Source organism: Puma concolor, chromosome B4 (assembly GCF_028749965.1).
Source record: "Puma concolor isolate L17-30 chromosome B4, mPumCon1.1.hap2, whole genome shotgun sequence".
In the NCBI taxonomy this organism is placed as follows: domain Eukaryota; kingdom Metazoa; phylum Chordata; class Mammalia; order Carnivora; family Felidae; genus Puma; species Puma concolor.
Window position 1 is genome coordinate 98,912,043 of NC_141673.1, and position 27,081 is coordinate 98,939,123.

At 39.3% G+C, this 27,081-nt stretch overlaps 3 protein-coding genes across 3 annotated transcripts in view; 1 reads left to right on the forward strand and 2 right to left on the reverse strand.

The window, feature by feature from the left end:
• Positions 1–1,378, forward strand: part of CLEC1A (C-type lectin domain family 1 member A) — a 30,912-nt gene extending 29,534 nt beyond the window's left edge. The window contains exon 7 of the mRNA XM_086714112.1: positions 1,188–1,378. The gene's annotated coding sequence lies outside the window, so the exon portion shown is untranslated. The remainder of the gene's footprint in view (positions 1–1,187) is intronic.
• Positions 192–20,948, reverse strand: CLEC9A (C-type lectin domain containing 9A). The gene is made up of 7 exons (XM_025930585.2): positions 20,842–20,948; positions 14,552–14,719; positions 12,286–12,366; positions 5,449–5,595; positions 2,985–3,136; positions 1,426–1,547; positions 192–749 (listed from the first exon to the last, which is right to left on the reverse strand). Exons 2-7 carry the CDS (start codon positions 14,640–14,642, stop codon positions 629–631), a joined length of 714 nt encoding a protein of 237 aa, XP_025786370.1. The 5' UTR covers positions 14,643–14,719; positions 20,842–20,948; the 3' UTR covers positions 192–628.
• Positions 16,925–26,586, reverse strand: CLEC1B (C-type lectin domain family 1 member B). The gene is made up of 6 exons (XM_025930835.2): positions 26,303–26,586; positions 25,600–25,698; positions 24,198–24,317; positions 23,885–24,036; positions 20,842–20,948; positions 16,925–18,803 (listed from the first exon to the last, which is right to left on the reverse strand). Exons 1-6 carry the CDS (start codon positions 26,487–26,489, stop codon positions 18,659–18,661), a joined length of 810 nt encoding a protein of 269 aa, XP_025786620.1. The 5' UTR covers positions 26,490–26,586; the 3' UTR covers positions 16,925–18,658.
• Positions 26,587–27,081: the final 495 nt, after the last annotated feature.

Sequence of the window (27,081 nt, forward strand, 5' to 3'; positions counted from 1 at the left end):
ATATAAAGTGCTTGTAATGCAAGTGGCCAGTAGAATTCTGCAATCCTAAAAGGTTATTGTCTTACAGGCAGCAGATAGCTGTCTGTCTTCTTTCTAATATGAAAATCCATATCTCTGTCGTACTCTCCTGCAGATTCAATAGTGGAATGCCTGGAAGCCTAGAAAACATGCAAAGAAGGATCTGGCAGGCAGAGATTTTAAAAGCCTACATTTATTTATTTATATATATAAAAAAATCAGCCAGCTAGAAACGCATCATCCCCCCAGGGGCTTATAGATTTTTGTGTGGAATTTATAGTCACTCTAGATTAGGGGGGGAAACAAAAGCACAAGAACATGTTTTTTCTTCAGTTTGTTCTCAGCGTTTCGGGATTTTGTCCTCAGTAGCTCGAAGTCACTTTTATTCTTGGCAATTTACACAATGTCAAATGAAGGTCTGGAAAGCATTGAAGGAAATTGCCAAGTGTAAATGCAGAGATAGGTTTTGAGTCCCAGGTAGGTAGTTTCATAGCCCACACATCGGCATACTTCACTTGCCCCTTGGAATTTTGTGGCAGGTTTTCCAATGGCCTGATCAGCACACTCTTGCAATAGATCTCTTCAAGTGCAATTTTGTTCAGGTAGAGGATCATAATGCATACTTCTCACAGATAAAATATTTCCAAATGCTGCAGTTAGCGGAAGACAGGGACTTGTCCTTGAGATATCCGCAAAGCTGGTTAGTTGATTGGAGTGTCTTTACTGGTGACCTGGGGAGGCAAAGTCAGTGAATCTGACTTTAGGCATGGGGCTGACTGTGATGGTCTTGTGGGTACCTAACGAGAGGTGGGTAGCTCTTTGTTTTGTTTTAATATGGTATCCTCCTATGGCACCCTCTTTCTTCAGTAACAGAGCTGTTTTCCCTCAATAAAAATATGCTACTATAATAGCAAAAAGCCTCACATTAAAAGAAATAGAGACACAAAAGTTGGCTCTAACTTGGGATTTCTTTCCCGACTCTTAACTCTCAAAATACTAAGGCACAAAATACTAAGGCACCTAATCCTGTTCACCAATCTCCCTAGTTCTATCTAAAAACCTTAATATGGAAATCGCTTAATAATCACCATAATGTCTTTCCCTTAGTACTCTAGCCATTAAATGGTCCACAGGAAATGTCATGATACTGATAAATGTTGTTCATGCAGTGTCTCCAATTTTGATGTGAATGTGCTACGGGTGATGGCAGCAGGACTGAGAAGGACGAAAACTTGGAAGCCACGAAGCTACCCTTCAATGACCTCAGCTTTGGTTCCAATAAAAAGCCTGTGAAGCTATCATTGCTGGTTCTGTCTTCTGGAGAAACTCTGAGGTATAAAATAAAAGGAACGTCTGAATTCCCTCAGGTTTCTAATTTTTCTTGTAACAATTCCCTCAGACACTTACAGGTCAGGGGGAGGAGCGGAGCCATCTTGCCAAAGCCACGATCTGCTGAGACCATCCTGAGACAGTCCCACCCAGTAATCATAGCCACTTTTGATCTTCCTCAGGCTGCCAGTGATAAAGTCCTAGAAGCAACAAGACCTCAACAGTGAACTAGGGGGAAAACAGCAACAAACTATGATGAAATATAAAGTGTGACATTTTGCCTCGATGGAAATTGAGAAAGAATAAGACAGAGATGGTTTTAAAAGAAGGGATACATTTCGTAGATTTGTTTTTACTGTCGTACGATAGATGGGGTCTTAAGGACTATAAGGAAAATAAGCATCTGGCAATAAAATAATCTTAACAGTTTCCGAGTTTGACAGTTAATACATGTCAAAACAAGGTGTGATACTAATCAGGAAGAGTAGAAATATCCTTGACATCATAGACCGCATAGATCATTCTTTCCCAGTATACTTCAATACGAGAAATAATTTAGAAGATTCCAGAGGCAACTTAACTGTAGGGGTGTTCTGTTATAAAAAAACATGACTAGGGGCGCCTGGGTGGCGCAGTCGGTTAAGCGTCCGACTTCAGCCAGGTCGCGATCTCGCGGTCCGTGAGTTCGAGCCCCACGTCAGGCTCTGGTCTGGGCTGATGGCTCAGAGCCTGGAGCCTGTTTCCGATTCTGTGTCTCCCTCTCTCTCTGCCCCTCCCCCGTTCATGCTCTGTCTCTCTCTGTCCCAAAAATAAATAAACGTTTAAAAAAAAAAAATAAAAAAAATAAAAAAAAAAAATAAAAAAACATGACTAGCTTTTGTTACCAAATTTGCACAGAAAAAATAGTGGAAGCCTATAATTGTAGTGAGTTCAAGTTGTCTCGGTTTCCTGCGTGTCCTTAACATATTGTTAAATTGTTCTCTCATTATTCTTGGAAAATTGAACGTTAGCTAATTATTGAGTATAGCAAGCATACATTGTTAATAAGGTCAGAAATGTGTTAACTCTGTATTCTACTTCATACATATTTCCATAAATATGTAAAATGACTTCAGGGAAACACTGCTTGTTAAGATGGTAGTAAACCAGACTAAACGTTTCATTTAGCAAATGCTTATTTTCATAGACCTCTCCATTTCATGACGTCACTTCCCTTTTTATACTTCCGCTTTTCCTTGGTAATTACAGAGTTGTGATTGGTTGTTATACTTCCCTACAGCATTGAAAATGATGACTCTGAACCATACACAATTGTAATATACGTACATCTTGGAGTGGATCAACAAGTCATAAAATAGTATTTCCTTTACCGCCTTGCCTTTTTGATTAACAAAGGACATACAGCTAACATATTCTCGTTGATTTCTGGATAGCTTCCTGCTTTTGTTTTGTTTGTCTAATTAAAGGGAAAACAAACTTTGGCAATTCCCACTCCGTCTCTTTGAAACCTTTGTTACGTACAACAAATATACTACTCTTGTAGAATATTAAGGAGTCCTGTCTTCTTAGAATGAGTCCTTTCTCTTAACGTATCAGGGTATTTTCAGAATGATAGGAAACCACGAGATACTGTTTACCATTTCTTCTTTGCTGTCTATTTGTAGAAGATTAGAGCCCTCCTTCAAACAGTCCTCTTTACTGGTGTGCCAGATTTTCCAGTTTTCAAAGACATGGTAGCAACTTCCACCATTCTGAATCCAGTTGTTTGGACAAGGGCTGCAGTTATGGGCTTTGAATATAAACATACCTTGTTAAATTTATCAGAAAAATATCAGTAGCACATCTCCCCAAAGGAACCCCTTGTCTCACCCCCAATGAAACTGAGCACTTTTAACCAAATGGTTCGTATGAGGCAGTACTTATCGTAGTGAGATTTATATAATTATTTCCAGCTACAATAGGTCTGTAAGAACTTGTTTAAGATAAAATTAACTTTGGGGGGCCTGGGTGGCTCAGCTGGTTAAGCGACCAACTCTTGGTTTCGGCTCAGGTCGTGATCTCACGTTCATGGGTTTGAGCCCCACATCAAGCTTCAAGCTGACAGTGCTGAGCCCGCTTGGGGTTCTCTCTCTCTCTCTCTCTCTCTCTCTCCTTCCCTCTCAAAATAGATAAGTAAACTTTTTTTTTTTTAAACTTAAAATTAGTTTTGGATGTCTTTCCCCAAATTGTTCCTCTTCTATAATAAGTGAGCTGATTGTTCTATTTTTATAAATATTTCCCTTCTTTAGGTTGACATCATTTATGTCTTCATTTGTTTGCTTACTGTTTCATGTCTGTTAACCTCACTGGTGCAATCTAATTGGAAATATACTGGACCATTAGGCAAGCTGAGTAATAAGTTTCAAGTTGATGTTTAAATTCTGAGAGTTAAACATGAACGTGTTTCGTGTGTAAGGGAGAGAACAAACAGTTCATTCTACTTTGAGGAATGATTTTAGAAAAACGTGAGTGAGGAAAATTGAAGAAAAACATAAGTGACCAATAAGCTTATTTCAGAACTTGGATATAACTAACAAGTAAGCCATATTGTTTAATCGGTCTTATGAACCCTGTCTTAAAGAATGTATTCACAAAAAAAGTGTGCTCAAGAGTATAAAAGGGGAACCGAAAAGCAGGAGTTTGACCGTTTCTTGCACAGTTTTATAGAGGGAAAGACACTGGCATTTCCAGAACTCTAGTTTCTAGACAGAGGACTTCTACTGAGGGTCACAAATAGTTCATTATCAGTTTCCATGGATCCAATGTTGAGTTATTTAAAGCTTTTCATTATCCTTCATTTAGAATCTATGCTGATCAGTGTCTTGTCTATTGTTAAAGTTATAGCCTGAGTGGCATTGACAATGGCAGCTGAAAGGTTGGAGGACATGTTAGATTTGTAGGTCTCCAAAATGGATATTGTCATTGTCTCGAGGTTGGTGGCTCAGATGTGGGCCCAACTCATGTTTGCAAAAGCTTGATGTATTTAAAAACACTGTGGGGCACACAGTGATTCTGTAAACATTTATTTGACTACATTTTAGTCAGAAGGAGCTATAGTAAGTAGGTTTTTGATCTCTCTCATTGGTGATTCTTTAAACGGTATTCACTCCAAGGATAATTAATGCCAATTAGGTAACCATAGAATATTTGACAAACTACAAAACAAATAGAAATAGGCTGTTTTAGGTTTAAATGCTTGTAAGAGGGGAGCAGCTTGGCTGGCTCAGTCGGTAGAGTGTGACTCTTGATTTCAGGGTTGTGAGTTCAAGCCTCATGTTAGGTGTGGAGCCTACTTGAAAAGAAATGCTTGTAGGAGATGTAAAAGATAAAACTGAAATAACTTCATAGAATATTTAAAAAGAGCTGAACCCTGCATTGTTATAATTTTTGTGGTAAAGACTCTGATTTCTAAAATGATTTTTCTGCCCAAAGGGATATCTAAATTTGAATCTAAAGCAATGTCTCAACTAAATATATTGAAGAAATTAGAACTATAATTAAAGATGCACTTAACAGGGGCGCCTGGGTGGCTCAGTCGGTTAAGCGTCCGACTTCAGCTCAGGTCATGATCTCACGGACTGTGAGTTCGAGCCCCGCGTCGGGCTCTGGGCTGATGGCTCAGAGCCTGGAGCCTGCTTCCGGTTCTGTGTCTCCCTCTCTCTCTGCCCCTCCCCCGTTCATGCTCTGCCTCTCTCTGTCTCAAAATAAATAAACGTTAAAAAAAATTAAAAAAAAAAAAAGATGCACTTACAAATTGGAGTGATTGGGTAAAACATCGAATGCTGCTTAAAAAAAAAAAATCTGATCTAATCCTACACATTTCCCTTTGAAATTTGACTATATGCTTTTTAAATCTGCATTTCGTGGGACCTCAGTATTTTCCACGTTCTATGGAAATATATAAATAAGATTGAACTGAAGTGTGGATCAAAATTACGTTCCTCCTAATTTAAAGCTCTGACTGTAGTTCTGCAGAGAGTAAAATGTATGTCACTGTTTCTTTTAAGGGATTGGTGCCTGCACTTGTATCTGCACAGTGGAAACTGATTTGATATCAATTACCTGAAACGAAGGAGTTTTGCATCAAGGTTTGACAGTATTTCATCTGAAGGTTATGGTTTTTCTGCCATCGTGTGAAATTCCACATTGTTCTCTCCTGATGGATGAGTTTTTCTTGCTGCTTCATTGCAATAGTGGACACCTGGAACACTTCAAACAATAACAATCATTCTTAATAAAAAATACTAACAAATTATTGCAAAGTAGTTTTTCCATACAGACTAAGTACAGCTGCAAATTACTGATGATCTTTGGGACTTTAATTCGCATTAAGTTTTTGTTTACAATTTACACTGTTCAAGAATCAAAAACTTCAAAGGAGACAGAGCAAAAAGCCACTTTATCACCCAGTCTCCTCATGCACCTGACTTCACTCCCCAAGAGCAGTCAGCTTTACCAATTTCTTTTTTACTCTACCATATATATTTGCTTGAATTTTACAAGCAAATGCATATAAAATGCCCTCTCTTCCCTTTGTATGGACGGTAGCAATCTGTTTCTATGGTTTTTCACCTTTTATTTTACCACTTAAAATATATTTGGGGGGCACCTGAGTGGCTCAGTCAGTTGAGTGTCTGACTATTGGTTTCAGCTCAGGTCATGATCTCCTGGTTCATGAGACTGAGCCTCGCATCAGGCTCTGTGTTGGCAGTAAGGAGCCTGCTTGGGATTCTCTCTCTCTCTCTCTCTCTCTCTCTCTCTCTGCCACTCCTTCAATCATGCTGTCTCTGTCTCAAAATAAATAAGTAAACTTTAAAAAAAGGTAATTATAAAGTATATTTTGGACCTAATTCCATATCAATATATAAATAGCTTTCTATTCCTTTCATTATAACTGTATTGAATTCCATTGTCTGGATATATCATGATTTATGTTAGACATTTTCTATTGACTTTTAGACTGTTTGTAATCTTTTGGCATTCCAGAAATAAATACTGTAATAAAGAACCTTAGTCATACATAATTTCACACATATGCAAGCATATTTTTAAGATAAGTTGCTTGGTCAAAGTTTATGTACATTTAAGTTGTATTACATATCTCCAAATTACCCTCCATATATGCTGTTGCACATGGTATCTCAATATCATTTGACTTTGCATTTCTCTTTTTACATTGGTGTCGAAACATTTTCTCATACATATAAATGTCATTTGTATTTCCTTTTCTATGAAGTGTATAATCATATATAATATATAATTACATACATAATTATAATTTTTCTCATTGAGTTTCTACTCTTTCTTTGACTGTTTTATATGAGGTGCTTATTGTGCTGAGAATTCATTCAAACAGGCCTGGGATCAGCCTGACAGTGTCTGTAAAGTTTCTGCCTGGTACCGACCTCTGGACGAGGTGTGAGACATACTGATTAATAGTGTCGCTTTGCAATCATCAGTCTGAGGATGTTGGGGCCAGATCATACTAGCTTGTCGGCATTCTTTACTGATGCCATATGACCGATGATTTGCCCCTGGTTACGAGGAGGTCCTGAGCAGGGTCTGCTGTTGAAGCCGGTTACCTTACAGAAGTATGCCTATGCAGTCAGCAAAATATAAAAATTCCCAAGCAAGTCTCTATTTGGGGTGCCCTGGTACCAAAATATTCTGTGTATACATTGGTGGTTCCTGACTGAAGAGAAGAACTGTGTTCCGAAAGGTTAGTCACAGAGGGAGGACGAGACACCTGTTCGTACCTGGCCTGTCCGGATCCTTCATTGTAATACATATCCTTACTTTAATGTGGTCGTTAAATTGTACCCTTTTCTTATGGTAAACTGTACATTTGTCAGCCCTGGCATTTTGGGTCGTGTGACTCTTCTTCGGCAAATCAATCTCGTGTAACGGGTTCTGTTAGTGCATTTGTACTTTGGTAAACTGAGCTTTTCCCTGATACGAGCTGCAGTTACACTGTCCCAGTGTGTCTGACTTTGCATGTGGTAGTTTGCCCCACGTACATCAGATGCTTTTTAAAATTTTTGATTTTGTTTAAATCCAAGGTAGTTAACATATACGGTAACAACGGCGTCCGGAGTTGAATCTGGCGATTCATCATCTACCTTTGGTAGTCAGTGCCTATCCCAAGTGCCCTCCTTAATGCCCAGCACCCATTTAGCCCATCCCCCCACCCAACACCCTCTCAGCAATTCTCAGTTTGTCCCCTGTATTTGAGGGTCTCTTGTGGTTTGCCTCCCTCTCTGTTTTTATCGTATTTTTCCCTTCTATTCCCCTATGTTCATGTGTTTTGTTTCTTGAGTCATTTTTAGTAAACAAATTGCCCTTCAGATTATACTTTTATAAGTATAGTTCATTTTTCCATATTTGGTAGCTGGAATTTATTTCGTTGGAATTTATAAGGTATGACTTCAGCGTTTCTCCCCCAGATGGCTACATTGTGTGTGGCCTCATATCCTTTACTGAATGAAACCCCTCCCCATTGTCTTGGTTTTTTTTTTTTTAAGTTTATTTATTTTGAGAGAGAGAGAGAGAGAGTGCCGCATGCATAAGTGGGGGAGGGACTAAGAGAGAGAGAGAGAGAGAGAGAGAGAGGATCCCAAGCAGGCTCTGCACCATCAGTACGGAGTTCCTTGTGGGTCCCCGAACTCACGAACCATGAAATAATGATCTTAGCCGAAGTCAGATGCTTAACCGATTGAGCCTCCCACGTGCCTCTCCTCCCCATCCTCATTTACTTGCCATCTGTAGCTGAAGGGATAGAATAATAGGAATAATATATTTCTATTATTTTAGTTACACTCGATCCGCCTGCTTCTCGGCGGAATGAACCACACAGCCTTCATTATTTTAGATTTATAATTTTATTTCAATATTCGGCAGGGCCTGCCTTTCTCCCATTTTCACATTACTTTTATATTATTTTTTGTTGCCGTTCTTTCCTTCTAAGTCTGACTCGCTTTTTAGGTCGATTCTTTTTAAAAATCATATTATAAAGTACCCATCTATTCCTAGTCTATTAAATAGTTTTCTTCACATGGATATTGCTTTTCTTTGTGCCATTTGGTTTTTATAGAATGTCTTGAAACCCGCGGCTTAATGTTTTTGATCAGTTTGCGAAAACATTCATCCAATAGGTCTTAAAATAATACCACTTTTATCGAACTATCTCTTCTACTTTGGGGTCTATTATTACACATATGCTAATCTTTCTCAATATGGTCTAGGACTCTTACCCTCTTTTCTATATTTTGCTCAAGAGCTAGGGAGATATGCAATGGAAGGTTTATACCTTGTCCATTGGTGGTTCAAGTAACCTACGCTGCTAGTGGCTTGGATTATGTTCCTTCTTAGCAAAAGGCTAGATATAACCAGAGTGGGGAGTAGGACAGTGATGTTATTTATTTTATTCTATCTATAATTTGGCATGTTTAGAGATTGAAAAATAATATTTTTTTAGGAATTTGAAGTATTATTCTAGAAGTTTAAATTTCGATGAACTCTTTCTAGATTAACCATATTCTTTTTTTTTTTTTTTTTTAATTTTTTTTTTCAACGTTTATTTATTTTTGGGACAGAGAGAGACAGAGCATGAACGGGGGAGGGGCAGAGAGAGAGGGAGACACAGAATCGGAAACAGGCTCCAGGCTCTGAGCCATCAGCCCAGAGCCCGACGCGGGGCTCGAACTCACAGACCGCGAGATCGTGACCTGGCTGAAGTCGGACGCTTAACCGACTGCGCCACCCAGGCGCCCCAGATTAACCATATTCTTTAGGTTATTGCTGCTGTGTTTATTACCATCTGAAAAGGTTGTACTGTATAAAACTGTAATAAAACTGGAGAAAGGGAAATGAGACTTCTCTTTTGTTCCTCCCCAAATGGGAAGCAAAATACAGTGTTGGGCTTGTAATCGATTTGCAACAAGTGAGGAATAAAGATTAAACAATATATTTATTTGGGGGAATATAAGACAAATGTTTTTAAAGCCCCCCAAATAAAAGTATCTTGTAATTATACGATGTTGTATGATATACTTAATGGATGAATTAAGAAAATGAAAAAGAAGAGTAAAAACAAATGAAAAAATTTGATGTTTTAGAAAATATTTTGCACTACAGAGCTTTCAAAATAGAAATTAGCATAAATCATTTGGTAGAAAAAAATAGAAAATACAAAATAGTAGGAAGAAAGCAAGAAACTGCTTTTCCTTACATTTAAACCCACCATTCAAATAGTTGTTAGCATTTAGTTTATATCTACTAAAATTTTTTTCCACATATGCATGTAAAACCCCATCTATGTTACATATAATTTTTATAAAACTGTATTTTTCCATAAGTGACTTTTAAGTCTGCTTATTTCATGGGAACTATTGTGTAACCATATCTCCATATTAACAGCAACAGTTCTAGAAGACCTCTTTAAATTACTGCAGTGTATCCTTTTATATCAACGTACATGATTAATTTTACGAGTCATTTTACTGTCAGATAAATATGGATGCATTTTTAATGGTATACAAGAAAAATTTGTAATTAACCCATGCATTACTTTCATATTTAAACAGGATATAAGGGCGCCTGGGTGGCGCAGTCGGTTAAGCGCCCGACTTCAGCCAGGTCACGATCTCGCGGTCCGTGAGTTCGAGCCCCGCGTCGGGCTCTGGGCTGATGGCTCAGAGCCTGGAGCCTGTTTCAGATTCTGTGTCTCCCTCTCTCTCTGCCCCTCCCCCGTTCATGCTCTGTCTCTCTCTGTCCCAAAAATAAATAAACGTTGAAAAAAAAAATTTTAAACAGGGTATAGATTTCATTCATTACTCTTTGTCAGAAACATGCCCCTGTTTCTAATATGTATATTAAATTATATATTATATAATAATTTAAACATTAATATTGGCCTTTTTCTTACAGTGAAAATTTTCACGGAGAGAATATTTAACATTCTTTATTAAGTGGAACATGATTAAGGTGAGATAATTGTTAGACATTAAACATGATTTTTACAACTCAAAATATACTGGCTATAAAATAATCTATAACTAGAAGGACAGCGATAAGTTAAGAAAGTCTGAAGTAAACAAACCACTTCTTGTTTAGCACAACTCTTGTTTCTGTAACTGGCTTTTACTTAATAAAAGCCCTAAGAATGTTTTGAGAGTGTAAAAGATGATCTTGGCCAATGGCCATATTGGTAGCAAAAAACCAAAAGCCACTATACATGAAGAAAAGCCACTAGTAAAGATATTTTACATTTGTATAGTGCTATTTATAAGTTTTAAAAGTAGGTATTTGTAGCTATTAATGCAAAAAAAAGCCAAAGCTTGTATTTGTAAGCATTTTCCAGAAATTACTGAAAGTTTTAAATATTTTATTTTCTAGCTAGCTTTCCTTTATCCTCATGGAAGTATTTTCTTCCCATATTTTTTGTTTTGGGAGTTAAAAAAAATTGTTTCATACAGACTACATCCATGGGATTACGGCATTAAAAAAACAACAAACAGCAATCACTGATGTTGTCACCGTCTATCTTACGTTCCTGACCCTGTTTTTAGTTACTTTTGTATCCTTCCAGTGTCACTCTGTGCATGAATTCTTGTACTGTCGTCAGAATGGAGCTAGACAATATTCCATTCAAAGTGCCCAGGTTTTACAGAAGAAACTGAATTATTCGAGGTTAATTTACTTATCTGTTAGTTCTCTTTCAACTCCTCAATCTATTTCCAGTGTGTCTGTTTGAGAAATATACATTTAAGTGTGAGTTTCCTAAAAAAAATAGACTTGCGTTTGATTTAAATAACGTTTTTATATGATACCCAGAGAGAGTAGACGGTGAGATAAGGAAGGCTTTCGCAGTGCTAACATTTGTTGTGAAATTTCTTTTGAGGTGATAGACAAGGCAACAATTACTTATTGAACTTCTAGTAATTCTTAAAACAATTTTCTAAGAACAATCAGGAAAATAAGTTCATGGCTAACATGAACAAGATCAAGTTTCTTGTACTTTGTGGAAGCAAATCTGAACCCGTCTCTTCTTCATTCTAAAACTCATAATTCTCACCAGCTAATGTCTGCTAGATAGAGAAATGTTTTTCCAGAGCATATGAAAAGGAGGAATTATCTGGACAATAAACTTTATCTCTGTCTTTCTATATATACTTCCTAGTGCTAGCATGAGTGATAATCCAAGTTGTTGGTTGTTTTTTTGTTTGTTTTTTGTAATCTGCAGCTCTGTAATTATTATATTTTATAAAAATTTCACTAGCCAGATACGAAAACATGTCTTAAAATTTGGACTAAAGAAATGTGATTAATTATGGCCCAAATAAAGTGTTCAGATTGCATTAAGCTTACTATCTTGTACTTTGCCTCATATAAAGTGAAAAGCTCTTACTAAAATAATCTGCATAAAGTTAAATTTAAAATACATGCATATTTAGAAAAGAAAGAGCATTATACTGAAATCTTTCAAATTGCATCCTTTGGCATACTAATAAGAGTCACAAATTGAATCATAATATAAGTCATTATTTGCATTATTTTCCCCAAAGAGACAATGGCATTAGAATTGAGTTAAACAATTAACTAATGCAGATGAGCATTAAAAGTTATCAGTAGCATCCCAGTGCTTAGAGAGTTACATAAATGCCCCATAACTTAAATTAGTAAGCCATTATTTTACATCACTTATATGCATTTACAGGTTTCTCATGGATTGGTTTATCTATTTATAAATTATGATATTTATTTATAATGATATATAGAATTGTCTATAAAGCTACATGCAGCATATATGTACATATGTATTTTTATAATGTATAATTATATGTAAAGTATATGTAGTATGTATACAGAGAGATTATTTAGAAGATACCCTTTTGTACTTACACTTGATGCCCAGGAAAACAGAGGTTGTTACTGAGCCCACGCAGAAAATACATGAAATCACCACCAGAAGACACCATGTTCCTGAGCAAGGAATAGGGCCAATGATACTGAGTTAGAGAAAGTAGACGAAAGACATGGGCTAAGAGCAGACCCAGTGAAAGAAAGAATTTGCATTCCTACTAGATAGAGAATCCCTGAAGCCCTGGGGACTGTGGTAACAGGAAAAAAGCACTCTGAACTTTTGGAAATGCAAGTTAGATTTGGAAAAATGTCAAATCCAATAGGTTAAACAACATACTTCTCTTAATGGTATATGATGCCACAATCTTACTACCTAGTTTTCTAGTTTTCTCTTCCAGCAATCTTTTAGAGCAAACCGGGTAGTAAGCCTTCATTTTTGAAAGCAAACATCCTCATCTCTCTCCAGTGCCACTTGAACAAGATTGGTTCAAAGATATTTCTTTTATTAAAAAAAAATTGGGGCGGAGGGGGGCGCCTGGGTGGCTCAGTCGGTTAAGCGTCTGACTTCGGCTCAGGTCATGATCTCACAGTTTGTGAGTTCGAGCCCCACGTTGGGCTCTGTGCTCACAGCTCGGAGCCTGGAGCCTGTTCAGACTCTGTGTCTCCTTCTCTCTCTCTGCCCCTCCCTGGCTTGTGCTCTATCTCTCTCTCTCTCAAATATAAATAAATGTGAAAAAAATTTTTTAATAAAAAAATAATTATTTTTAATGTGTATTTATTTTTGAGAGAGAGAGAGAGACAGAAACGGAGCATGAATCGCGAAGGGGCGGAGAGAGAAGGAGACACAGAATCCCAAGCAGGCTCCAGGGTCTGGGCCATCAGCACAGAGCCTGGCACGGGGCTCAAACTCATGGACCGGGAGATCGTGACCTGAGCTGAAATGAAGAGTCAGACACTTAATTAACTGAGCCACCCAGGCACCCCCACAGATATTTTTTTTTAAATATACAATTTTGGATGAGGGACATTTTGTTTTCCAGGTAATTTTGCATCTATTCAGGAAGGAAAAATGAAGAATGTATGATTTGCTATATTCTTAACACTAGCCAGAAAGAATTAAAAGTTATCTTTGTTTGGATTATGTGGTAGGCTGAATAATGCCACTGCCCCAAATGCCCATGTCCTACTCCCTGGAACCTGTAAATATTACCTTTTGTGGTAAAGGAGACTTTAAATTAAGTGAAGGATCTTGGGATGGGGACTTTATCCTGTTTAATCTGGGCCTTTATAAGTGGGAGGTCGGGAGTCAGGGTGCTATATGACAATGGAAGCGGAAAGACACTTGAAAACATAATGCTACTGGCTTTGAAAATGGAGGAAAAGGCCATGAGCCAAGAAAAGCAAGAAATGCCGCTCTAGAAACTAGAAGACACAATGAGATGTATTCTCCCCCAGAACCCCTTAAAGGAACGCACCCTTGCCAACGCCTTGCCCAATGAAACCAATTTTGGACTTCTGACCTTCAGAACTGTAAGATAACAAATTTGTCTTGTATTAAACCCCTTGGTCCATGTTAATCTATTATCAAAATAATAAGAAGCTAATACAAATGTTAAATAATAATACCAGCACTGATCACTGGAGCAGACCCCTCCAGACTGGTAAGATTTTGCCAGGTTTTCAACCCCTGTTTTCTCTTTATTTCCTAGTATTTGTCAGGTGATTTTCAGGGTATTTTATGCAGGAACCAAACTAATAAAAAATATATATATGATTTCTTTCATGTATCTTCCAAATTTGGGAATTCGTTGTCTTTCCAGCAAGAGAGAGGGAAAAGGGTTACTTTTTTGTCATAGGTTACGTATTTGTCGTAGCCATTGCTCTTTTCGTTTCGCACCTTTACTTACTCTCCCATATCACTTCATTTTTAACGTTAGCGTATCATGCACATTATCAGATGCATACGTGAGTAATCTCATTAGAAAAATCACCTTGGGGGGCGCCTGGGTGGCGCAGTCGGTTAAGCGTCCGACTTCAGCCAGGTCACGATCTCGCGGTCCGTGAGACCGCGTCGGGCTCTGGGCTGATGGCTCGGAGCCTGGAGCCTGTTTCCGATTCTGTGTCTCCCTCTCTCTCTGCCCCTCCCCCATTCATGCTCTGTCTCTCTCTGTCCCAAAAATAAATAAAAAACGTTGAAAAAAAATTAAAAAAAAAAAAAAAAAGAAAAATCACCTTGGGCTCATCGTAGGCCAGGAAACAAAATGTAAACTGCAAAGTCTTGGACTAAATAATCAGAACTGGTTACCTGCACATTTGGTGGAAGACAGATGTTTCTGGTAAGGGCTTGGTGTTGGATTATCCCACTGGAGTGAGTTGTATGTCCCTTCTTCCTGCATGTCTGAGATGCTTCGACAGGTAAGGCAGTCTCCAGGAGAAGGCGAGGCAAAATATCTCCTCTTGTGTCAGGAGCAGGCTGGTGAAAGAATTGAAATTGACTACTTCTCTCACCGGTGGGAAACTACGTTTGGGTTTAAGGAATAGAATCGATGCATCTTCATCTAGAAAGTAGAAGTTTGTGAAGTTGAAGCCAGAGTAGAACTTGTTAAAGAAGGAAATGAGAAAGAACCTGAACTTGAAAAGGCCGATGGTAGAATAGATTATTGCTCTGGTTTCGAAAGCACAGCAGATGTTGAAGGTGACAGCACTGAGTTATTGTCAAGATGAAAAGAATAGAAGTCCAAACAGCACCCTTGTATTTGGTGTAGGAAGCATTTGGATGACCTAGGGAGCAAAGAGCCAGGGTTCGCTCACCTGGGACAAACCAGGATGTAAGGAGCTGTGGATCACTGTGTATCCTTAACACAAAAAAGCTAGGGAGGGATTTCATCTCTAAAATTAATTTACCTGCTGTAGTAGTTAGGGTAATATAGTGACAAGTGAGTTTCAGAAAGCACACTAAAGATTATTTCTTGCTCACATAACAATTTAGCTTGAGTAACCCTGGTTAGTGGGTCAATTTCTTCCAAGGGGGACCCAGGCTCCTTCTATCTCGTGAGACACCGGAGTCCCTTGGAAAGGGAAAGAGAAGATGGCGAATCCACATCTGCTCGAAAAGCCATAACCTACATGTAGCACATCCACATCCACTAATGTAATGCTTGTGTTTGGATCTAAAAGGCTGGGCCCGATAAATGTGATTTTTGCCTGGCCAGGGAAATTTTTGTGACAATGTTACTCTAAATGGGAAGCATGAGTTATTTAGTGGATAGGTGGCCATTTCTGTCACATCCTGTGACTATAGCATTGGCATTAAGAATCTTGAGACTTTAATCACCATTCACATATTGGCCATTTGTCCTTATGGCCAAAGGTCATGTCTTAGTAATGCATAGTTTGCAAATCTCAACAATCTGCAAAATCGCAATGCTCCCTTTTGTTTCAGTGTCTCCCTGCATCAATCATTGGTCTCTGTAACAGAAGAAAACAAATGGCATATTCAGAGAGTAATCTAAGGGCATTGAATAAGGGCACTGTTGGGGGAAGGATTAATGGACCCAAAAAAGGTGGTGAGATATGCATTGGGATACTGTTATCACTCCTAGGCCTGAGGAGTTAAGGGGAGGGTGTTTGAACTCTATGACTTGTTTGATAGGGGTCATGGCCTAAGATACTGAACTTACAGCCTTTCCTTTGCCAAACCATGTCATGGTAGGGAAGACCCAGGGACTGAATACCTTGACCACTGTCTCATTTCAACCTTTGATCACTGCTAGGACCTCCCAACAGCTAAATTAACTGGAAGCCAGGGGCAAGTTTCCCCAAATAATGCTGGTTATTTGAGTTCTGCCTCCCAAGACACAGGGTGGGGCCGAGAGGATCTCAAGAGGTAAAGGGAGACTATCCAGCAAATTCTCTGAATACTTCTAATGGTTTTCATGTGACTTGAGATTCTGATCTGAAAAGCAACGTCACTTAACTCTGTAGCCTTTTTGATGTAGTGATTTCTATCTTGAAGAGAAGAAGAGGAAGAAGCCATAAGCATGCCAAACATGCATTAAGACTAATGTCAGGAGCACAGGAACAGGAAGTTCAATGAGTTGTCATTAATTTCCAGGTGCGCTCACATTTTATCAGGACTAAATATCAAGCTTAGAAAGATCTAGTTTTCTGTAACACAGTATACGCTCTGACAAATTTCTTTAGGGGAAACATTGGGCTCTCCCAATAAAGAATTAATAGGTCACTTGTATCGCTTTTGATGTTTTTAATCATACCACCTTTTGCTGATTAGTCATGACTTTCCAAGTAGTGTTTCAAAAGGCTTTTATGTGAATTATTTTGATTCTCAGAACAGCTCTATGAAACAGGCACTGTCATTAGCACAGTGTAACTTCGTTGTAAATTGAAGCGCAGAGAAATCAAACTATTTACCAAAGTTCATTTGGGTAGTAAGTGGAAGTCAGTATTTGAAATTAGGTGCTCCGATCACAGAGCCTGTGCTATTAAAATCTGTGCTATTCTGATTTCATGTATAAGATTATTTTGATTTGAGGACCAGAAAAAAGAATCTTTGTAGGCACAGTTTGATTGGTTTACATTTTTTAATTGCATTTTTTCCGGGACCTAAGATATCATATTCTTCTTTGAAATTTACTTGTGCCATAGTGATGTATAAATATGTTGTTTTTGTTTTTTTCCATTTGCGGGTGATAAAACACTAAAGTCCAGAGATATGGTTGATTTCTGGATGATTTTCTCAAATATTAGTTCCTATTCCATTTCTCTAAATCAACAAATAAAACAGTAACATAATGATACTCTGCCCCCAAGACCATAATTTCAAGACACTTGAAGTAGAAGCGAAACCTGAGGTATTTGTGTTATTTTTCCTGTCTCTCCAAAATCTGCTTGTTTATCGATAGTCTAAGACAAGATAAAGATCCAAGGGTCTTTGGGTAGTAGAGCACGAAGGTATAAAATAATACCTATTTGTTGAGTATTTATTACATGTTTGGTACTCTGCTCAATGTTGTATATATCATATCAGATGATCCCATTACCTGTGAGTAAAGTAATAATATTAAAACCATTTCACACATGAGGAAACTGAGAATAACTTACCAAAAGCCACACAGGGAGGAAGTTCTAATGTAGTTTTTCTCACAATGTATTAAAACCTACTTGTAGCAGAATCGAGCCGGAGTGCTTCTTAAAAGCACAGGACTCAGCGTCTTCTCAGCCTTCCAACTGAGAACCTTGAGTATTTGTGTTTGCACATCTGCATGGTTTACCAAACCTCTCAGTTGAGATGTTTGAGAATCCCATTCACAAATTTTATTACCACCGATGTGAGAAGAAAGAGTGGCTTCAAGGAAGCTGTGGGAAAGAAATGCAATGTTTGCCTGTTATCCCGTGAAAGGGTGCCTCCCCACGTATCTATAAATACTTCAGGAGTTATTCGGCAAAAACCAAGCATAGAACTGTCAGGAAGAGATAAAACATTTTTACTTGCCGTTTTGTCTACTTGCCTATGGGCCTTGTTAAGGAAGCATTTTCTTATTTTTAAACCCCATCAGGCTTCTTGCCCAGAAACTTTTATTTTCCTTGCACAGAAAATTACAGAGGTTGAGTCTGACCAAAGCAGACTCAGAATCCAAATTGTAATTCTGTGACGTTTTACAGATTGTGGTGCTTTTCACGCGATGACAAGTGACTGTTTTTTTGCTTCCCGTGAGCCACAAGGAGCCGTGTTTAATGCTGGGCGTATAGGAAAGTCATGGTGTTTGCCTTCATGGAGTTATCGATATAGTTAGTACCCTGACCTTTTCTTAGGTTGTGCGAGCGTGAGATAATGGGTGCTATTCTATTTGAAGTATCAGAAAATGAACGTTAAAGGGGCCACACTACTATTTGGTCCATGGTTGTACTTTAGTTAAGTCATCATCTACATTGTTCTACGGAGTCCAAGTTCAGTTTTCTTTCCACTACCTTATGTTGTCTTTCAAACGTAGATATTTTGCACAGCTTCGGTTGATGAAAGCCTAGCCGTTCTCATTCCAATTTAAAGTGTTTTTTTGTTTGCGTCTGAAGATGCAGTGAATCATACTGTGTTGACATAATTATGAGGAGAAGACAAGAAGAAAGAAAACCCATGGAAACAGAACAACTGAGAACAAATGATCAACTCACAGACTGACTTCCGGATGTATAAAGAAGGGATTAAGTTATCCCTTAGTATGAAGGGATAGATAAAGGAGGAATGAAGCGGGGTTGGTAGAAAAGATAATGTAAAGATGACTCCAAGGGGGATGAAGGGAAAAAATAAACAATTTTATGTCCAGGAAGTCGTTCATCCAGATCTGTCACTGTACAATCAAGCACCTGTCTGTGACATCCTTCCCATCTCTTTGCATTACAGGAGTGTGTCCACCTTTGTCATGCCTGCCTTCCTCTCACACATTAAGTAATGTTTGTCATTACAGAAGGTGGGGTAAATTTTCCCATTATAAAAATAGGCACAATTCATATTGTCTCCTCCATTTCCAGAAAGCTCAAACCTGTGAATGGAAAAGGGAGAATGAGTTCCCGTGAAAAACGATGTCAACAATCAACGATCAAACCCTGCGTGCAAGTATTTTGTGGCACAAAGTGGAAAAAAAAGGAAACACACATTCAGATCATTGAGAAATTTTCACTCTGCTCGGGAGTATAAAGTATGCACAGCTGAGGAGCTCCGTAGCGATTTCAAACAGCATCAATTAAGTAGTAAGTGAGCAGTAGGCACCATTAGAGTCCAGAGAAAGAGACGGATATGGATGGGATCTAAAACTATGGAGAAGGCTTTATCTTTTCATCTTTTCATAGAAGAGCACGCTTTAGCTCTGTCTTGAAGGGAGGATAGGATTTAGATAAACAGAGAGGAGTTAGAAGAACCCCGTAGGACAAGTAGCTGCACAAAATGGGAAGGAGCTCAAGGAAAAGTAAGTTGATCAGACATTTTTTAAAATGAGGATTTGTGTTACAAGCTAGCAGATATCAGGCTAAGCACATTCTACCGTGATTGCCTTACCTTGTCTTTATTCCCTGCCACACTGCTCGTGACAAGAGAACAAAGAATGTATACATCTAATTGGTTTGCCAAACCTCTGTAAGATACCTACCATGGGCCAAAGCTGTTTTATGTGCCGATGATAGAGTCAACAAGGACACGGTCCTTTCTATCAGGGAACTTACATTAAATATAAGAGGATATTGGTAAGAAGCCAACAAATAAAACATTTCAGAGAGTGGTAAGAGTTAACGAAGAAATGAAACGATGTGATAACGGACTCGAGTGGATGTGGGGCTAATTTAGTTTCAGTAATTGAAGTTGACCTCATTGAGGAAGTGAGGCTTAAACAGACATGTGAGTCACAAGGGGGAGCCCACCACGGAGTTCCGGAGGTGGAACACTCCAGAAGAAAACAGTAAATCCAAAAGCCCTGAGATAACAAAACAAGTTGAGCTTGTTGAAAGAACAGAGGGTTCACCCGTTTGCCTAGAGTATTGGGAATGAGGCAGAAAATGACAGGAGCTAAAGCTCAAGACCTATGAAGAAATTTGCTTATACCTGCAGTATCCTTTGTTCATCCCCATAGTAAATACTTAGGATCTGTTGAATCAATTGATTGCAAATTTTAGTAACAATCAGATTGTACAAGTTTTAGTTATATGGTTTACATTTTAACCGGAAAGACAGAGTTTTGACATACAAAATGAGCAAAAATCTTGAGGTTGGAAACTGGAAAGCCATGTTAACTATTAATGCAATTGGCTCCTTTGCCTGGCTCGTCTGTAGAAGGATGGAGCCTTATGATATGAACATTGGAACCACCTTGTAAACGATGTGCCTGATTCTTGGAGAACCCTGGCGTGAAAGAGTAGGTAAAATGATGCTGAAAAGTCCAAAGAATCCTCAAAGTAATCACTTCCAACCACAAAACAACACGAATGATAATTTTGTTCGAAAAATATGTGAAGAGAATCAGATCACGTTAAATACATTCACACGTGCACACACACACATGCAAATATCACAACGGTAAATTTGAGGGTAGAAATGAATGGGGAAAAATATTGGAAGTAGAGGTTGGTTGTGACACAGATAAAGAGCAGAGGCATGGGACAGTAAGGAAGGTAGAACTGTCTTATTAGCCGTGGTCACTTATTAGGACTCAGGTGTCAGTGACTCAGCTACTGCTTATGTAGCACACAGAAGGGTACAGAGCCACCTCCCAACTTTCTTTTTTCATTTTTTTAATGTTTATTTATTTTTGAGAGAGAGAGAGAGAGCACAAGTGGGGCAGGGGAAGAGAGAGACAGAGTCACGGAATCCGAAGCAGGCTCCAGGCTCTGAGCTGTCAGCACAGAGCCCGATGCGGGGCTCGAACTTGCAGACCGCGAGATCGTGACCTGAGCCCAAGTCCGACGCTCAAGCGATTGAGCCACCCAGGCGCCCCAAGCCACCTCCCAACTTTTAAGTAACTTGCCATCAAGAGAGTAAAGGTTCTCAGGAATAAAATTTGCTAGTTGTATTCCAAAAGTCCAGTGACTTACACATCTTTGGAGGGCACCGAACCATCTTCCCACCTCCAGACCTCATTAGTGTTCTTGCGGGACAGTCCAACCCAACGAATGAATCCAGTCCTAGACTTCATGTATTCCTATTGCAAACACAAATAAATAGAACGGTCAGCACGCTTTCACAGGTCTTGTAATGACGTAAAGACAAAGCTTCTCGATAAGACCCTGAACAACAACAATAAATTAGATTACACGTCAATATGAATATTAATTATATTTGGTGTTTAGAATTGTGCCAAGTTCGCTTGTTCCAGAATGAAAAATTGCTTGTAGAATACAGGGAAAAAATGTTCACAAAAAGCAGATATTCTAACCTCCTCTGTGTTTATCTTTCACTGACAGAAGACTAGAGTCTATTATTACCACTTCAAATAGAGTACCAAATATGGCTCTTAAATAAGATAATGGCAAACAACTGGAGAAGAAACATAAAAAAGAAATATATTGCTGGCGAAACTATTATTCCCTAGGTTTAACCTCTACTTGGCTTTGGTTTCATCGCTTAGCTTACTTTTGTAGTAGCCTACAAAATTTACATATGGAAGTATTAATTTGTTTCAGTTGATTGAGTAAAAGGGAGTTATATGAGGTCTTTCTCAAAGGGATTACAAACAGCATCTGCTTTATCTAATTTGCCTTTTTCTTTTTTTTTTTTAATATTTATTTATTTATTTTGAGAGAGTGCACAAGCAGGGGAGGGGCAGAGAGAGGGAGACAGAGAATCTGAAGCAGGCTTCGAGCTGTCAGTGCAGAACCTAACACGGGGCTCGAACCCATGAACTGAGCCGAAACCAGATGTTTAACCAACTGATCCATCCAGGCGCCCTCTAATTAACCTTTCTCTGCCTAGGAATGAACACTACCCACTATACGTTATGGGTCATTGCCTATTGCCCCAATCAGAATATAAGCTCCCCAAGGTTAGGACTTCTGGAAGTTTTGTTAACTGCGTAGGTTCAGATTCTGGACTAGTTTCAGTGCATATTTGTGGAATTGATGGATCAATCAATCAATCAATCTATGGGTATTAAAAGGAGTCAAATGTTCGTATACGTTCATACCTCTCAGAAAAAAACAGGTGAGAATGCATTCTTGACAAATAAAAAGTACTTGAGCTTCTTGACAGATGTGAGACACAGACTGGCATTCCATAAGAGACAGTGTCTGAAAGTCATCTGTAACCACTTATTTTTTAAAGCTTCAGCCATAACTCACCTTTCTGTTAACCCCCTCTTCTTTTCGTTAAAATACACCCACATTGTATACTTCACTGTACAAAGTATAGTCCACCTGCCGTTCAACTATTCTTTGTTTCTCAAAAATGACATTGCTTCCTCTTTCATTCGTAAGTCTCCAATCTGGCATCAGCTTAGGGTAGCAAGATTCAAGACATGTTTCCATGTCTCCCATTAATCTCTGGCTGTCGAAGTCGAGGTTTTCGGGCACTCTCTTCTTTTGCCAGATTGGAAAGAAAATTAATGTATTTATCCGAATGCCGTCTCTGAGTTTCAGTCCACAACATGAGTTAGTAGATGAAGCAGCACACACAAAGGAGCATGCGTGTCAGTGGAATGTTCTCCTCATGTCTGGTCCACTTCTGTGGACTCCGGCGCAGGAAAGGAGAAGTCAGTTTTACTGATCAACTATGGCAGTTTTGTAGACTATGACTAGCTTGAGCACTTGCATTTGGTTTGATCTCTGCACACAACCCAAATCCTGATCTTGTATTCGAACTTAAACTTGCGTTCATGTTTAATATACAGAATATGATAGTTACCATAATAGAAGGTGTAGGATGAATACCATAAATACTTTATGCCTTTAAAAAAACGTTTCAGGGGCGCCTGGGTGACTCAGCCAGTGAAGCGCCTGACTGTTGGTTTTAACTCAGGTCATGATCATGTGTTCGAGCCCCGCATCAGACTCTGCACTGACAGAGCGGAGCCTGCTTGTGATGCTCTCTCTCCATCTCTCACTGCCTCTCCCCTGCTAGCTCTCTCTCTTTCAATCTCTCTATCTCTCTCAAAATATTTTTAAAAAATTAAAAAATGTTTTAATAAACGTATTACTTAAAAAAATTAAAAAAAAACCCCTATTATTTGGTGGAAGGGAGACTCTAAGGCATGGTTCTGGTTTGCTTCCAGGATTCACGAAGAAGAGAAAAGCTACACTAAATAATAAAGAGAGAGTGCATGAGTGGACGTGAACATAGTTCGCTTGAAAATAGAGCCTTTGGGGCGTCTGGGTGGCTCAATCGGTTGAGCGTCCAACTTCGGCTCAGGTCATGATCTCGCAGTCTGTGAGTTCGAGCCCCGCGTCGGGCTCTGTGCTGACAGCTCAGAGCCTGGAGCCTGCTTCGGATTCTGTGTCTCCTTCTCTCTGCCCCTCCCCCACTCATGCCCTGTCTCTCTCTGTCAAAAATAAATAACCATTAAAAAAAAAAATAGAGCCTTTGTTAGAAGCTGTCAAAGAGGAAAATGTGGAAGAGGCAACGCGTTTTGCAGAAAAATTTCAACTGAAATCCTGTGTGTTTCGCAAATGAGATTGTTCCCCACCCTACCGAAGAGCCTGTGGAAAGGTGGAGTTTGTATCATGGTTTGTTCAAGTTCAACTGTTCAACAACTTAGCAGGACCCGGGGAGCCATGTAGTACTGAGACGACATTGTTATTTATATTTTACAGTGATTTGAGCTGCTGAGTTTCTTTATACTTTCAGATTCTTTTGTGAGTTAGTCAATGGAGTTAAGAAAGCTGAGAAAGCTTAAATGACTTGTCTCAGGAGTAAGACCAGAATTCGAAGTCTCATTAGTTCATTTTCACACTTTTTACTCTCAGCTGTGGTCATTTCCACTGGGCTTGATAAAGTTCTCAGATTAGTACAAACTGTAAGACTCGAGAAACGTGTGTGTGTGTGTGTGTGTGTGTGTGTGTGCACGTTGTGTGCATAAAATCAAATGCTTCACTTACAATTTTGCTCCGCATGACTCCAAAATATTTGACAGAAGAATCTCCTTACCAGAACTTTCTGGCTGGTGATCTTCAGCAAAGCAGCGTTCACGTTAACACAGTACTGCTTACTCTCTTCCCACGTCAAGTTGTGCCTGAAAAATCCATAGCAACTATCGCCGTAGTATCTCCAGTTTCGGTCACATGGGCTGCATTTATGGCCTTAAGGAGAAACCCAGCATAGGAATCTTTACTTTCTACTTTTCCTTTTTCCCTATATTCAATGTTTCTTGCAGATCTCCAGATTCTCTACGGATAACATCACAGAAATACTCCGGGGGGCGGGGCGGGGGGAGAGGAAGAGGTTAGAAAACCATACTTACTGGCGCCGCTCTTTTGTTCGGATTGTTTTATTAAATACTGGCAGAACTGCTGTGCCAACCGGTGCAGAGTGCCTGAGAAATTTTTGTTCTCCACTTGTAGGTAGTTTCGCTCTGTGGCAGCTGGAGGTAAACATGGGGTAATAATTTGTCATCAGGATAATAACGGTGGTGCAGAGACCTTTCAATGAACTCTACTTTCAGTAGAATTGTCAAACTGAGTGGTTACTGGATACACATGAATAAGCGAAGACTGCAAAGGGTCTGGGGACAAGGGGGGAAGGGGACCCAGAACAAATTAAGAACTGCGCAAAACTGACACCTGGTGGTCATCCAAAAGAAGTTGAGTTATATGAAGGAGACCATCGCAAAGTAAGAAAATGCCCTGATCAAATGAGGTGCAGGTTTTGAGATTTCCTTGAATGCAGGTTGCTAAGCAGATTTCAAAGGTGGATGGCACGTTACTTTGTTTTTCACGTCATACCAAAATCTCTTTTGATTTAAAAAATACATTATTGATTTCTGGTTGTGCTCAAAATATTGTGATATTCGGGTGAATAAAAGATGGCACAGGAGGGGCGCCTGAGGGGCTCCATGGGTTGAGCTTCAGGCTTTGGCTCCAGTCATGATCTCATGGTCTGTGAGTTCGAGCCCCTTGCGTGGGACTCTGCTGTCAGTAGAGAGCCTGCTTCAGATCCTCTGTCCCCCTCTCTCTCTGCTCCTCCCCCACGCATTGTCTCTCTTTCTCAAAAATAAATAAAACATTTCAAAATATTTTTAACACTACTACTCACATTTTCCAAAAAAAAAAAAAAAAAGATGACAAATGAAAGATTCTACAATATCTTATGAAAAATAAACAGGTACACAAACCAGCAACAGCTACATCATGGGCTTTTAGATTTATAAAAAGAAGGGCTTTTAGACTTCTAAAAAGAAAAAAAATGATAATTTTTTTTTTTGGTGTGGGACACAAATTGTTTCTGACTGAAAATAAACACATTCATTAAAAACAATGGGAAGGAGGGCTTTTAGGAAGAGGGACTGGAGGGAGCAAACTCTCAGGCGGGGAAACTGAGAAAGCCCCATGTTGGTCGGGGCGTGGGATATGCGAGACAGGGAGAAAAAAACTTGAAAAGATCGTGGGGATCTAAACCGAGCGGGATCTCCAAGACCAGTTTAAAATTCTTGAAAAGGATTGTAATTAATAAATCAGCAAAGTGATCGTAAACAGAAGGAAAAAGTCGGAGGTCTCCTTCATTGAGAATTTCTTGGCAGCCAGGTAGAAGATCATTGCAACAGTAACAAGTAGACCCACAGTGACAATTTGGTTCAGGGGCATCCACCCGGACCCTCAGGTGTTGCTTTCGCCCGGTCAACTCTTTCCCAATGAGTCAATACTTACACATCATCCACAAAGCCACCAGCCCAATAACTAACCCCACGCACAAGGTCAGCAGAATCAAAGCCATCACACGCCACAAAGGTGAGGAAGCAGAGTCAACTGTGGGCACACAATAAAGATGTTAGGGGGCGGGCTATGTGGCAGTGTCACCTCTGCCCTTGTTCTCTCAAGGTTATCTGAGTGATATAAACAGATTCATTGCCAAATGTTGCTAGTGTTCTTTTGGTGATCATCAATAGCGAGCATAACCCACTCCCTATGCCACGCACCCATCTTTTTCCAATGGATTTCGATTCTGAGTCAAAAACGACGATTAAGGGTTTTGTTTCTTGGTCTTCGTTGTGTTTTGTACCCACCCCCCTAAATGATGGCTTTTATAAGCCACAGCTGGAGAATCATACCCATTGGCTGACATCTTCGAAAATGAAGGTTAGAAAACATTCTTTCCCCTTATCCGCTTGATTTTGATTCCTCCCAGCAAGAAACTGTGTAAACCTTAGGGTAACATTCCCTGCTTTTATCCTCTATCGCTGATATTCTAAATAAGTCTGTCTGAGCCTATGTAGGTATTAGTCAAATTCTGAAGAGAAGGAAGGTCATCAGGAAAATGAAACTATACGTGCTACCCCTAGCAGAGAAGGGAAACTCCGACTGACCGATTTCAACAATTAATTTCCAAGTTGCTGGCTCCGGGCACTCTTACCTGAGGTGAGAGCCGGTTTTCGACCTTTAATATTTAAAGTGACATATCCGTCTTCATCCTGCATGGCTTCCCTTGGACTACGAGTGAGCTTAGGGTCCAATGACTTTGCAAACTTGTAATGTCCACTCTTAACGATTTCAGTGTTGGCGAGTCGATGATCCTCCTCTCTCTGGTAAGGAGGAGCCATAGGAGTTGGGGGACATGGTTGTTTTGTTTTGGTTGGGTTTGGGTTTGGGTTTTTTTTTTTTTTTTTTTTGGATATTTTTTCTTCCAGGAAGCCCTTTCCTAGCTGTTCAGAGATACAAGGACCTTGAACGTAAAAACATACAAATAATAACTTGCCGTGAAGGAGGAGATATGGCATTTGCTTCCTGTTTTCTTTATCTTCAGCCCTGAATGAAGGAACATCTCCTTACGTGTATCCTTTCAAAGAACAAAAGTTCATGCCTCATCTTCGCCTTAGTGGAGCCTAAATCATGTTGTTGAAATGAACCGTTTTCTGATGAAAATTTCCTGGGCAAAACACGAGCAGATACATAGTCTCTTCCACGGTGAGGAGAAAGTCTAACATAATTTGATCTAATATGAGCTCTATGAGACGTTTCAGGGTCTTGTGTTAGAGGGCAGCATTTCTAACTATAGCCTACACTTCATCCAAATGTGTGCATCTTCCACAAATTATATTTTTCAAAACTTTGAGGACTCTGCAGGAAGCAGGCTTCATACTGCTTGGGTTTAGGCATCAGAGAAAACCCACCAAATAAAGTGAAATAAAGCCG

Coding starts and splice junctions, on each gene's coding strand:
- CLEC1B (XM_025930835.2), bottom strand. CDS start 26,489: ATGGCTCCTCCTTACCAGAGAGAGGAGGATCATCGACTCGCCAACACT. Junction 25,699..26,302: donor AAAACCGGCTCTCACCTCAG/GTAAGAGTGCCC, acceptor GTGTGCCCACAG/TTGACTCTGCTTCCTCACCT. Junction 24,318..25,599: donor GGTGGCTTTGTGGATGATGT/GTAAGTATTGAC, acceptor GTTTACCTCCAG/CTGCCACAGAGCGAAACTAC.
- CLEC9A (XM_025930585.2), bottom strand. CDS start 14,642: ATGCAGGAAGAAGGGACATACAACTCACTCCAGTGGGATAATCCAACA. Junction 12,367..14,551: donor GTCTTCCACCAAATGTGCAG/GTAACCAGTTCT, acceptor TTCCTTGCTCAG/GAACATGGTGTCTTCTGGTG. Junction 1,548..2,984: donor TAGACAGCAAAGAAGAAATG/GTAAACAGTATC, acceptor TGTTGCTTCTAG/GACTTTATCACTGGCAGCCT.